This window comes from Salvelinus namaycush, chromosome 23 (genome assembly GCF_016432855.1).
Source record: "Salvelinus namaycush isolate Seneca chromosome 23, SaNama_1.0, whole genome shotgun sequence".
NCBI lineage: Eukaryota > Metazoa > Chordata > Actinopteri > Salmoniformes > Salmonidae > Salvelinus > Salvelinus namaycush.
The window spans coordinates 2,740,052-2,752,632 of record NC_052329.1 but is presented as its reverse complement, the minus strand read 5'-3'; the positions used below and the strand labels follow the sequence as shown (position 1 = coordinate 2,752,632).

At 45.7% G+C, this 12,581-nt stretch overlaps 1 protein-coding gene across 1 annotated transcript in view; it reads left to right on the top strand.

Moving 5' to 3' along the window:
- The window catches only part of cntn5 (contactin 5), a gene marked incomplete at its 5' end in the record, with an annotated part of 395,923 nt that overhangs the window by 355,867 nt on the left and 27,475 nt on the right, over positions 1-12,581 (top strand). The window contains one exon of the mRNA XM_038962131.1: positions 11,256-11,490. Coding sequence (XP_038818059.1) covers positions 11,256-11,490 — 235 coding nt within the window. The remainder of the gene's footprint in view (positions 1-11,255; positions 11,491-12,581) is intronic.

Below are 12,581 nucleotides of genomic sequence, written 5' to 3'. Positions count from 1 at the left end.
ATCTATGAACAATTGAAAATCTTGAAGAACAATCTGGCCTTGTTGGCCATGTATCTCTTATAATCTCCACCCGGCACAGCCAGAAGAGGACTGGCCACCAGGTTCCTGTCTTTCATGGGAGTTTTTCCTAGCCACCGTGCTTCTATATCAACATTGCTTGCTGTTTGGGGTTTTAGCCTGTGTTTCTGTATAAGCACTTTGTGACATCTGCTGATGTAAAAAGGGCTTTATAAATAAATGTGATTGATAAACTCAATGTTCTACAGTACGTTTGAGGTTGGGGAAAAAGAAGACTAAAGCAAGAACACAAAATATTCACACAATAGTTATAACCCTTAAGGACTTCCCAAGATTAAACCGTATAGCTGCAGAAACAACACCAAATGGGTCTATGCAAAGTGTTCATGCTTGCCATCAAAGAGCGTGACATTTACAAGTAATTTATTTCATTACGGCTTGGAAGCTACAGCAATTCAGCTGGGACTTTGTGGCCTTTTGATTTAATTATTGTCTGTTTAGTGTTTCATTTGCAGACATTGATATAATCCTATTACCAAAGAGGTTACGGGGAAAAAAATGAAAATATGGAAATGATATGCCTGGTCAACTAAAAAAAAGTTTTGAGCTGGTGAGTTCATGGTGGAGGCTGATTTCAGTTGATAAAGCCCTTCTAAGTGATTGTTTCTGTGTATAGATAAACTGCTGATGTGTCTTAGGACCATAGACAGGAGGGTCATTTCAAGAAAGCAGTGATGTCGTGGTAACGCTGTTCCTGCTTCCCCGTTCGTGAATAAAGTAACATTCCCTATATTTCTAATGCATTTTCCTGGATAGGTGGGTAAACGCTTGAGTAATAGGATAATAGTAATATAAGAAAGTTGTTTAAACTGAATTCACGTGTGTTTACCCTCCGCTGCACTGCTAAGGGAAGGTGTGTTTACCCTCCACTAGACCGCTAAGGGAAGGTGTGTTTACCCTCCACTACACCTCTAAGGGAAGGTGTGTTTACCCTCCACTACACCGCTAAGGGAAGCTGTGTTTACCCTCCACTACACCGCTAAGGGACGGTGTGTTTACCCTCCACTACACCGCGAAGGGAAGGTGTGTTTACCCTCCACTACACCGCTAAGGGACGGTGTGTTTACCCTCCACTACACCTCTAAGGGAAGGTGTGTTTAACCTCCACTACACCGCTAAGGGACGGTGTGTTTACCCTCCACTACACCACTAAAGGAAGGTGTGTTTACCCTCCACTAGACCGCTAAGGGATGGTGTGTCTACCCTCCACTACACCTCTAAGGGAAGGTGTATTTACCCTCCACTAGACCGCTAAGGGAAGGTGTGTTTACCCTCGACTACACCGCGAAGGGAAGGTGTGTTTACCCTCCACTAGACCGCTAAGGGAAGGTGTGTTTACCCTCGACTACACCGCTAAGGGAAGGTGTGTTTACCCTCGACTACACCGCTAAGGGATGGTGTGTTTACCCTCCACTACACCTCTAAGGGAAGGTGTATTTACCCTCCACTACACCTCTAAGGGAAGGTGTATTTACCCTCCACTAGACCGCTAAGGGAAGGTGTGTTTACCCTCGACTACACCGCTAAGGGAAGGTGTGTTTACCCTCGACTACACCGCTAAGGGATGGTGTGTTTACCCTCCACTACACCTCTAAGGGAAGGTGTATTTACCCTCCACTACACCTCTAAGGGAAGGTGTATTTACCCTCCACTAGACCGCTAAGGGAAGGTGTGTTTACCCTCGACTACACCGCGAAGGGAAGGTGTGTTTACCCTCCACTACACCGCTAAAGGAAGGTGTGTTTACCCTCCACTAGACCGCTAAGGGATGGTGTGTTTACCCTCCACTACACCGCTAAGGGAAGGTGTGTTTACCCTCCACTAGACCGCTAAGGGAAGGTGTGTTTACCCTCCACTACACCACTAAAGGAAGGTGTGTTTACCCTCCACTACACCGCTAAGGGAAGGTGTGTTTACCCTCCACTACACCGCTAAGGGAAGGTGTGTTTACCCTCCACTACACCACTAAAGGAAGGTGTGTTTACCCTCCACTACACCGCTAAGGGAAGGTGTGTTTACCCTTCCACTACACCGCTAAGGGAAGGTGTGTTTACCCTCCACTAGACCGCTAAGGGAAGGTGTGTTTACCCTCCACTAGACCGCTAAGGGAAGGTGTGTTTACCCTCCACTAGACCGCTAAGGGAAGGTGTGTTTACCCTCCACTACACCGCTAAAGGAAGGTGTGTTTACCCTCCACTACACCACTAAGGGAAGGTGTGTTTACCCTCCACTACACCACTAAGGGAAGGTGTGTTTACCCTCCACTACACCGCTAAGGGAAGGTATGTTTACCCTCCACTACACCACTAAGGGAAGGTGTGTTTACCCTCCGCTGCACTGCTAAGGGAAGGTGTGTTTACCCTCCGCTGCACTGCTAAGGGAAGGTGTGTTTACCCTCCACTAGACCGCTAAGGGACGGTGTGTTTACCCTCCACTACACCGCGAAGGGAAGGTGTGTTTACCCTCCACTACACCGCTAAGGGACGGTGTGTTTACCCTCCACTACACCTCTAAGGGAAGGTGTGTTTAACCTCCACTACACCGCTAAGGGACGGTGTGTTTACCCTCCACTACACCACTAAAGGAAGGTGTGTTTACCCTCCACTAGACCGCTAAGGGATGGTGTGTTTACCCTCCACTACACCTCTAAGGGAAGGTGTATTTACCCTCCACTAGACCGCTAAGGGAAGGTGTGTTTACCCTCGACTACACCACGAAGGGAAGGTGTGTTTACCCTCCACTACACCGCTAAAGGAAGGTGTGTTTACCCTCCACTAGACCGCTAAGGGATGGTGTGTTTACCCTCCACTACACCGCTAAGGGAAGGTGTGTTTACCCTCCACTAGACCGCTAAGGGAAGGTGTGTTTACCCTCCACTACACCACTAAAGGAAGGTGTGTTTACCCTCCACTACACCGCTAAGGGAAGGTGTGTTTACCCTCCACTAGACCGCTAAGGGAAGGTGTGTTTACCCTCCACTACACCACTAAAGGAAGGTGTGTTTACCCTCCACTACACCGCTAAGGGAAGGTGTGTTTACCCTTCCACTACACCGCTAAGGGAAGGTGTGTTTACCCTCCACTAGACCGCTAAGGGAAGGTGTGTTTACCCTCCACTAGACCGCTAAGGGAAGGTGTGTTTACCCTCCACTAGACCGCTAAGGGAAGGTGTGTTTACCCTCCACTACACCGCTAAAGGAAGGTGTGTTTACCCTCCACTACACCACTAAGGGAAGGTGTGTTTACCCTCCACTACACCACTAAGGGAAGGTGTGTTTACCCTCCACTACACCACTAAGGGAAGGTGTGTTTACCCTCCACTACACCGCTAAAGGAAAGTGTGTTTACCCTCCACTACACCACTAAGGGAAGGTGTGTTTACCCTCCACTACACCGTTAAAGGAAGGTGTGTTTACCCTCCACTACACCGCTAAGGGAAGGTATGTTTACCCTCCACTACACCACTAAGGGAAGGTGTTTTTACCCTCCACTACACCGCTAAAGGAAGGTGTGTTTACCCTCCACTACACCGCTAAGGGAAGGTGTGTTTACCCTCCACTACACCGCTAAAGGAAGGTGTGTTTACCCTCCACTACACCGCTAAAGGAAGGTGTATTTACCCTCCACTAGACCGCTAAGGGAAGGTGTGTTTACGCTCCACTAGACCACTAAGGGAAGGTGTGTTTACCCTCCACTACACCACGAAGGGAAGGTGTGTTTACCCTCCACTACACCACGAAGGGAAGGTGTGTTTACCCTCCACTACACAGCGAAGGGAAGTTGTGTTTACCCTCATCTACACCGCTAAGGGAAGGTGTGTTTACCCTCCACTACACCGCTAAGGGAAGGTGTGTTTACCCTCCACTACACCGCTAAGGGAAGGTGTATTTACCCTCCACTAGATCGCTAAGGGAAGTTGTTTACCCTCATCTACACCGCTAAGGGAAGGTGTGTTTACCCTCATCTACACCGCTAAGGGAAGGTGTGTTTACCCTCCACTACACCGCAAAGGGAAGGTGTGTTTACCCTCCACTACACCTCTAAGGGAAGGTGTGTTTACCCTCCACTACACCACTAAGGGAAGGTGTGTTTACCCTCCACTAGACCGCTAAGGGAAGGTGTGTTTACCCTCCACTACACCACGAAGGGAAGGTGTGTTTACCCTCCACTACACCACGAAGGGAAGGTGTGTTTACCCTCCACTACACCTCGAAGGGAAGGTGTGTTTACCCTCCACTACACCGCGAAGGGAAGGTGTGTTTACCCTCCACTACACCTCTAAGGGAAGGTGTGTTTACCCTCCACTACACCTCTAAGGGAAGGTGTGTTTACCCTCCACTACACCTCTAAGGGAAGGTGTGTTTACCCTCCACTACACCGCGAAGGGAAGGTGTGTTTACCCTCCACTACACCACGAAGGGAAGGTGTGTTTACCCTCCACTACACCTCTAAGGGAAGTTGTGTTTACCCTCATCTACACCTCTAAGGGAACTGACTGTGTCAACTGGGGTCTCCTGCACGCCACAAGGCTGTGTTAGTCCACTGTGGCAGAGCCTCGGTCAGGACTAGGCAATCCTGGAGTGTTTGTATTTATTATATATCCCCATTAGTTCCTGCCAAGGCAGCAGCTACTCTTCCTGGGGTTTATTATGGATCCCCATTAGTTCCTGCCAAGGCAGCAGTTACTCTTCCTGGGGTTTATTATGGACCCCCATTAGTTCTTGTCAAGGCAGCAGCTACTCTTCCTGGGGTTTATTATGGATCCCCATTAGTTCCTGCCAAGGCAGCAGCTACTCTTCCTGGGGTTTATTATGGATCCCCATTAGTTCCTGCCAAGGCAGCAGCTACTCTTCCTGGGGTTTATTATGGATCCCCATTAGTTCCTGCCAAGGCAGCAGCTACTCTTCCTGGGGTTTATTATGGATCCCCATTAGTTCCTGCCAAGGCAGCTGCTACTCCTCCTGGGGTTTATTATGGATCCCCATTAGTTCCTGCCAAGGCATCTGCTACTCTTCCTGGGGTTTATTATGGATCCCCATTAGTTCCTGAAAAGGCAGCTGCTACTCTTCCTGGGGTTTATTATGGATCCCCCTTAGTTCATGCCAAGGCAGCGGCTACTCTTCCTGGGGTTTATTATGGATCCCCATTAGTTCCTGCCAAGGCAGCAGCTACTCTTCCTGGGGTTTATTATGGATCCCTGTTAGTTCCTGCCAAGGCAGCAGCTACTCCTCCTGGGGTTTATTATGGATCCCCATTAGTTCCTGCCAAGGCAGCAGCTACTCTTCCTGGGGTTTATTATGGATCCCCATTAGTTCCTGCCAAGGCAGCAGCTACTCTTCCTGGGGTTTATTATGGATCCCCATTAGTTCCTGCCAAGGCAGCAGCTACTCTTCCTGGGGTTTATTATGGATCCCCATTAGTTCCTGCCAAGGCATCTGCTACTCTTCCTGGGGTTTATTATGGATCCCCATTAGTTCCTGCCAAGGCATCTGCTACTCTTCCTGGGGTTTATTATGGATCCCCATTAGTTCCTGCCAAGGCAGCTGCTACTCTTCCTGGGTTTTATTATGGATCCCCATTAGTTCATGCCAAGGCAGCGGCTACTCTTCCTGGGGTTTATTATGGATCCCCATTAGTTCCTGCCAAGGCAGCAGCTACTCTTCCTGGGGTTTATTATGGATCCCCATCAGTTCCTGCCAAGGCAGCAGCTACTCTCCCTGGGGTTATTATGGATCCCCATTAGTTCCTGTCAAGGCAGCTGCTACTCTTCCTGGGGTTTATTATGGTTCCCCATTAGTTCCTACCAAGGCAGCAGCTACTCTTCCTGGGGTTTATTATGGTTCCCCATTAGTTCCTACCAAGGCAGCAGCTACTCTTCCTGGGGTTATTATGGATCCCCATTAGTTCCTGTCAAGGCAGCTGCTACTCTTCCTGGGGTTTATTATGGTTCCCCATTAGTTCCTACCAAGGCAGCAGCTACTCTTCCTGGGGTTTATTATGGTTCCCCATTAGTTCCTACCAAGGCAGCAGCTACTCTTCCTGGGGTTTATTATGGATCCCCATTAGTTCCTGTCAAGGCAGCTGCTACTCTTCCTGGGTTCCAGCAAAAATTATGGCAGTCATACAATGTATCTGTTTAAAAAAAAAACATGCATTACAGAATTCACAACACACTAAATGTCTCCCCTCAGGCCCATACTCCACTACCACATATGTACAACACAAAATCCATGTGTAAATGTGTGTACATTGAGTATGTTATTATGTGTGTATGCATGTATCTGTGCCTATGTTTGTGTTACTTCACAGTGACAGTTTACAATCTAGGGTTACTCCAAGCAGTTTAGTCACCTCAACCTGCTCAATTTCCACATGATTTATTACAAGATATAGTTGAGGTTTAGTGTGTAGTGAATGATTTGTCCCAAATACAATGCTTTTAGTTTTTGAAATATTTAGGATTAACATATTCCTTGCCACCCATTCTGAAACTAACTGCAGCTCTTTGTTAAGTGTTGCAGTCACTTCAGTTGCTGTAGTAGCTGACACGTATAGTGTTGAGTCATCCACATACATAGACACTCTAGCTTTACTCAAGCCAGTGGCATGTTGTTAGTAAAGATTGAAAAAAAGTAGCGGGCCTAGACAGCTGCCCTGGGGAATACCTGATTCTACCTGGATTATGTTGGAGAGGCTTCCATTAAAGAACACCCTCTGTGTTCTGTTAGACAGGTAACTTTTTACTCACAATATAGCAGGGGGTGTAAAGCCATAACACATACGTTTTTCCAGCAGCAGACTATGATCAATAATGTCAAAAGCCTCACTGAAGTCTAATAAAACAGCCCCCACAATATTTGCATCATACATTTCTCTCAGCCAATCATCGGTCATTTTTCCGTACTGAAACTTTGTTGTCAATTTGTTTACTGTAAAATAGCATTGTCTCTGGTCAAAGACAATTTTTTACAAAACTTTACTAAGGGTTGGAAACAGGCTGATTGGTCGGCTATTTGAGCCAGTAAAGGTTTTTTTTCCTGCACAATTATTAGGCAAGTGAGTATTCTGATCTTATCATTATTTCTATGCACATGTTCCAACTCCCAACCATATAAACTTGAATGCTTATTGGATTGAATAATTTTCAGGTGATATGTATTTGTGTAATGAGGGAGGGTGAGGCGAAAGTGAATAACACCAAGGTGTGCATAAATAGTAGGCAGCTTCATTACATTACAATGGGCCCCAAAAAATAGATAACTGAGACTGAAAAGTCAAAATTCCTTTCAGACGGATGCAACACGCTGAACTAACCGGACAATCAAACGTTTTGTTGCGAATAGTCATCTGGGGGCGCAAGAAACGCACTGAGAAGAAAAGGCTCAAATTAACTGCAGAAGACTTAAACGTCAAGCTACCTGGAACCCATTATCCTCCAGTACCACCATATTCCAGAACTGCAACCTACCTGGAGTGTCCAGAAGTACAAGGTGTCAAGTGCTCAGAGACATGGACAAGGTCAAGAAGGCTGAAACACGACCACCACTGAATAAGATTCACAAGTTGAAGATTCACGATTCGGCAAAGAAATACCTGAAGACATAATTTTCAAAGGTTTTATGGACAGACGAATTGAGAGTGACTCTTGATGGTCCAGATGGATGGGCCCGTGGCCTGATCAGTAATGGACACAGGGCACCACTGAGTCAGGCGCCAGCAAGGTGGAGGAGGGGTACTGGTATGGGCTGCTATCATTAAGGATGAGGTAGTTGGACCTTTTCGGCTTGAAGATGGACTAAAACTCAACTCCCAAACCTACTGCCAGTTTCTGGAACATTATTTATTCAAGCAGGAAGAAGTCCTCAGCATTCAGGAAGGCCATGATCTTTATGCAGGACAATGCTCCATCACATCCAAGTACTCCACTGCTTGGCTAGCCAGCAAGGACCTCAAAGAGGCCCGAATAATGACCTGGCCCCCTTCCTCACCTGACTTAAATCCTATTGAGAACTTGTTGGTACCTTTTCAAACGTTTTACAGTGAGGGATTTACAGTGAGGGAAGACAATACACCTCTTTAAACAGCATTTTGGAGGCTGTGGTTGCTGCTTCAGCGAAAGTTGATCATGAACAAGAAACTGACAGACTCCATGGATGGAAGGCTCATAACAGTTATTGACAAGAAGGGTGGCTATATTGGTCACTGAATATTTTTGAAAGGCCAAAAATGTTATTTAATTGTCATTTTGTGTTACTTATTTGTTACACTTACTCTAAAATGTGAGAATAAACAAGTGAGTTGGGAGAAATTATTTTTGTAATTTAGTTGCCTAATAATTCTGCACACTAATAGTTGCCTAATAATTCTGCACACTTATATATTCGCCTGAGAAAGACAAAACTCACTTTTCCTCTGTTAAACATTCAGGTTTGAGGTTCAATAACATTTTGGATTGACTGAGAGCATTGTGTTTGTTCAACAATAAAATTAATCCTGAGGAACACAGATGTCTAATAATTGTGCACGCAGTGTATTCTTAGGTAGCAGAATGACTTCTGCTTCCGTCCAGGCCTGACGGCAAACCATTTCTAGTAGACCTAAATTGAAGATATGCCAAATAGGAGTGGCAATATCATCTGCTATTATCCTCAGTAATTTTCCATCCAAGTTGTCAAACCCCGGTGGCTTGTCATTGATGATAGACAACAATAATTTGTTCACCTCTTCCACACTGACTTTATGGAATTCAAAATTACAATTCTTGTCTTTCATAATTTAGTCAGATATACTTGGATGTGTAGTGTCAGCATTTGTTTTGGGCATGTCATGCCTAAGTTTGCTAATCTTGACAATTAAGTTCTCATTCGCAACTGCGACCTGGCCAAGATAAAGCATAGCAATTCGACACATACAACAACACAGAGTTACACATGGAATAAACAAAACATAGTCAATAGTACAGTAGAAAAAAGAAAACAAAGTCTATATACAGTGAGTATAAATGAGGTAAGATAAGGGAGTTAAGGCAATAAATAGGCCATGGTGGCAAAGTAATTACAATATAGCAATTAAACACTGGAATGGTAGATGTGCAGAAGACGAATGCGCAAGTAGAGATAGTGGGGTGCAAAGGAGCAAGATAAATACATAAATACAGTATGGGGATGAGGTAGATAGATGGGCTGTTTACAGATGGGCTGTTTACAGATGGGCTGTGTACATGCGCAGTGATCTGTGAGCTGCTCTGACAGCTGGTGCTTAAAGCTAGTGAGGGAGATATGAGTCTCCAGCTTCAGTGATTTCTTTGCAGTTCGTTCCAGTCATTGGCAGCAGAGAACTGGAAGGAAAGGCGACCAAAGGAGGAATTGGCTTTGGGGGTGACCAGTGAGATATACCTGCTGGAGCGCGTGCTACGAGTGGGTGCTGCTATGGTGATCAGTGAGCTGAGATAAGGCGGGGGGCTTATCCTGTCTTTCTCCTGTTGTTTTATTTCTTTACCTACCTATTTTTCACCTAATACCTTTTTTTGCACTATTGGTTAGCATTTAACTGTAAGGTCTACACCTGTTTTATTCGGTGCACGTGACAAATAAACTTTGATTTGATTTCCCCACGTAGTCACTGTGGGGACGACGTCCTCGATGCACTTATTGATAAAGCCAGTGACTGATGTGGTGTACTCCTCAATGCCATCGGAAGAATCCCGGAACATATTCCAGTCTGTGATATCAAAACAGTCCTGTAGTTTAGCATCTGCTTCATCTGACCACTTTTCTATAGACCGAGTCACTGGTGCTTCCTGCTTTCATTTTAGCTTGTAAGCAGGTAGCTATGTTATGTGGGGAGATCTCATGGGGATTGGTGTAGCTATGTTATGTGGGGAGATCTCAGGGGGATTGGTGTAGCTATGTTATGTGGGGAGATCTCAGGGGGATTGGTGTAGCTATGCTTAGCTCATGGGGATTGGTGTAGCTATGTTATGTGGGGAGATCTCATGGGGATTGGTGTAGCTATGTTATGTGGGGAGATCTCATGGGGATTGGTGTAGCTATGTTATGTGGGGAGATCTCATGAGGATTGGTGTAGCTATGTTATGTGGGGAGATCTCAGGGGAATTGGTGTAGCTATGTTATGTGGGGAGATCTCATGGGGATTGGTGTAGCTATGTTATGTGGGGAGATCTCATGGGGATTGGTGTAGCTATGTTATGTGGGGAGATCTCAGGGGAATTGGTGTAGCTATGCTTAGCTCAGGGGGATTGGTGTAGCTATGTTATGTGGGGAGATCTCATGGGGATTGGTGTAGCTATGTTATGTGGGGAGATCTCAGGGGGATTGGTGTAGCTATGTTATGTGGGGAGATCTCATGGGGATTGGTGTAGCTATGTTATGTGGGGAGATCTCATGGGGATTGGTGTAGCTATGTTATGTGGGGAGATCTCAGGGGGATTGGTGTAGCTATGTTATGTGGGGAGATCTCAGGGGGATTGGTGTAGCTATGCTTAGCTCATGGGGATTGGTGTAGCTATGTTATGTGGGGAGATCTCATGGGGATTGGTGTAGCTATGTTATGTGGGGAGATCTCATGGGGATTGGTGTAGCTATGTTATGTGGGGAGATCTCAGGGGGATTGGTGTAGCTATGCTTAGCTCAGGGGGATTGGTGTAGCTATGCTTAGCTCAGGGGGATTGGTGTAGTTATGCTTAGCTCAGGGGGATTGGTGTAGCTATGCTTAGCTCAGGGGGATTGGTGTAGCTATGCTTAGCTCAGGGGGATTGGTGTAGCTATGCTTAGCTCAGGGGGATTGGTGTAGCTATGCTTAGCTCAGAGGGATTGGTGTAGCTATGCTTAGCTCAGGGGTCAGTCGAAGTAAAATAGTTTCATTTCCATGTACTGTGATCTACTTGGACTGATTTATCTCATTTCTCTACTGTCTTTTTCATTTGCTTTAGGCACAAGTGTCTGTTATAATACTGTAAGCCACAAACTTTCAGCGGGGTGTTCCTAAAAGGCTACTACCAGGATATAATACAGTTATTAGAATCAGTGGACTGATATTTCGGTGGGTGAATGAATGAATTCAGATATTTAAATGACCTCATGGTGTCGTCATCGATTAGATTTACATGTCCAACAAAAAAATGACAAGAATCAACAATCTCATTTCCCTGTATTCCAGCCTGTGTCTGAGGAGTTCCAGAATGGCGAGGGCTTTGGCTACATCGTGGCGTTCAGAGCCAATGGGACGCGAGGATGGAAGGAGAAGATGGTGACATCAGCAGATTCCACTATGTACAAGTACAGAGATGAGACCTTCCCTCCCCTCACCCCCTTCGAAGTGAAGGTGGGCGTGTACAACAACAAGGGAGACGGACCCTTCAGTGGTGTGGTCACTGTGTACTCTGCAGAGGGGGGTGAGTTATTGCACTCGCACATCTAAGGACTTCTTTGCAGGGGTAGGGAAGGTTAAAGTTATTCAAAGGGAAGTCGCTCCTTCAAGTCGCCTTACAAATTATATAATTTCTGAAGTCATGTTGCTGACGAAAGCCGAGAAGCTGCAACATTAGTACAAAAGATGTGAGTTCTACTGTCACATCCTCAGTTCTACTGTCACATCCTCAGTTCTACTGTCACATCCTCAGTTCTTCTGTCACATCCTCAGTTATACTGTCACATCATCAATTCTACTGTCAGTTCTACTGTCACGTCCTCAGTTCTACTGTCACGTCCTCAGTTCTACTGTCATGTCCTCCGTTCTACTGTCACGTCCTCAGTTCTACTGCTACGTCCTCAGTTCTACTGTCAGTTCTACTGCTACGTCCTCAGTTCTACTGTCACGTCCTCAGTTCTACTGTCAGTTCTACTGTCAGTTCTACTGCTACGTCCTCAGTTCTACTGTCACGTCCTCAGTTCTACTGTCAGTTCTACTGTCACGTCCTCAGTTCTACTGTCAGTTCTACTGTTACGTCCTCAATTCTACTGTCAGTTCTACTGTCACGTCCTCAGTTCTACTGCCACATCATCAGTTATACTGTCAGTTCTACTGTCACGTCCTCAGTTCTACTGTCAGTTCTACTGTCACATCCTCAGTTCTACTGTCAGTTCTAGTGTCACGTCCTCAGTTCTACTGTCAGTTCTACTGTCACGTCCTCAGTTCTACTGTCAGTTCTACTGTCACGTCCTCAGTTCTATTGTCAGTTCTACTGTTAGGTCCTCAGTTCTACTGTCAGTTCTACTGTCACATCCTCAGTTCTACTGTCAGTTCTACTGTCATGTCTGTTGTGGAATGTCTTGAGTCAAATATTTGCACAGATACTGGAACTTGTGATTTCAGTTTAGACTTTCTTACAAACGTAACAGAGCCGAGCCCTTCCATGGAAAATAATAAATTATCATATTACAGAGTCCTGCCTTTATAGTTTTCTATCTTTGCATAACGTATAGAGTCACCTTCCTCTATATGAAAATAGCTTCCCTTGACCTTTCTCCATTATTATCTTTCCAT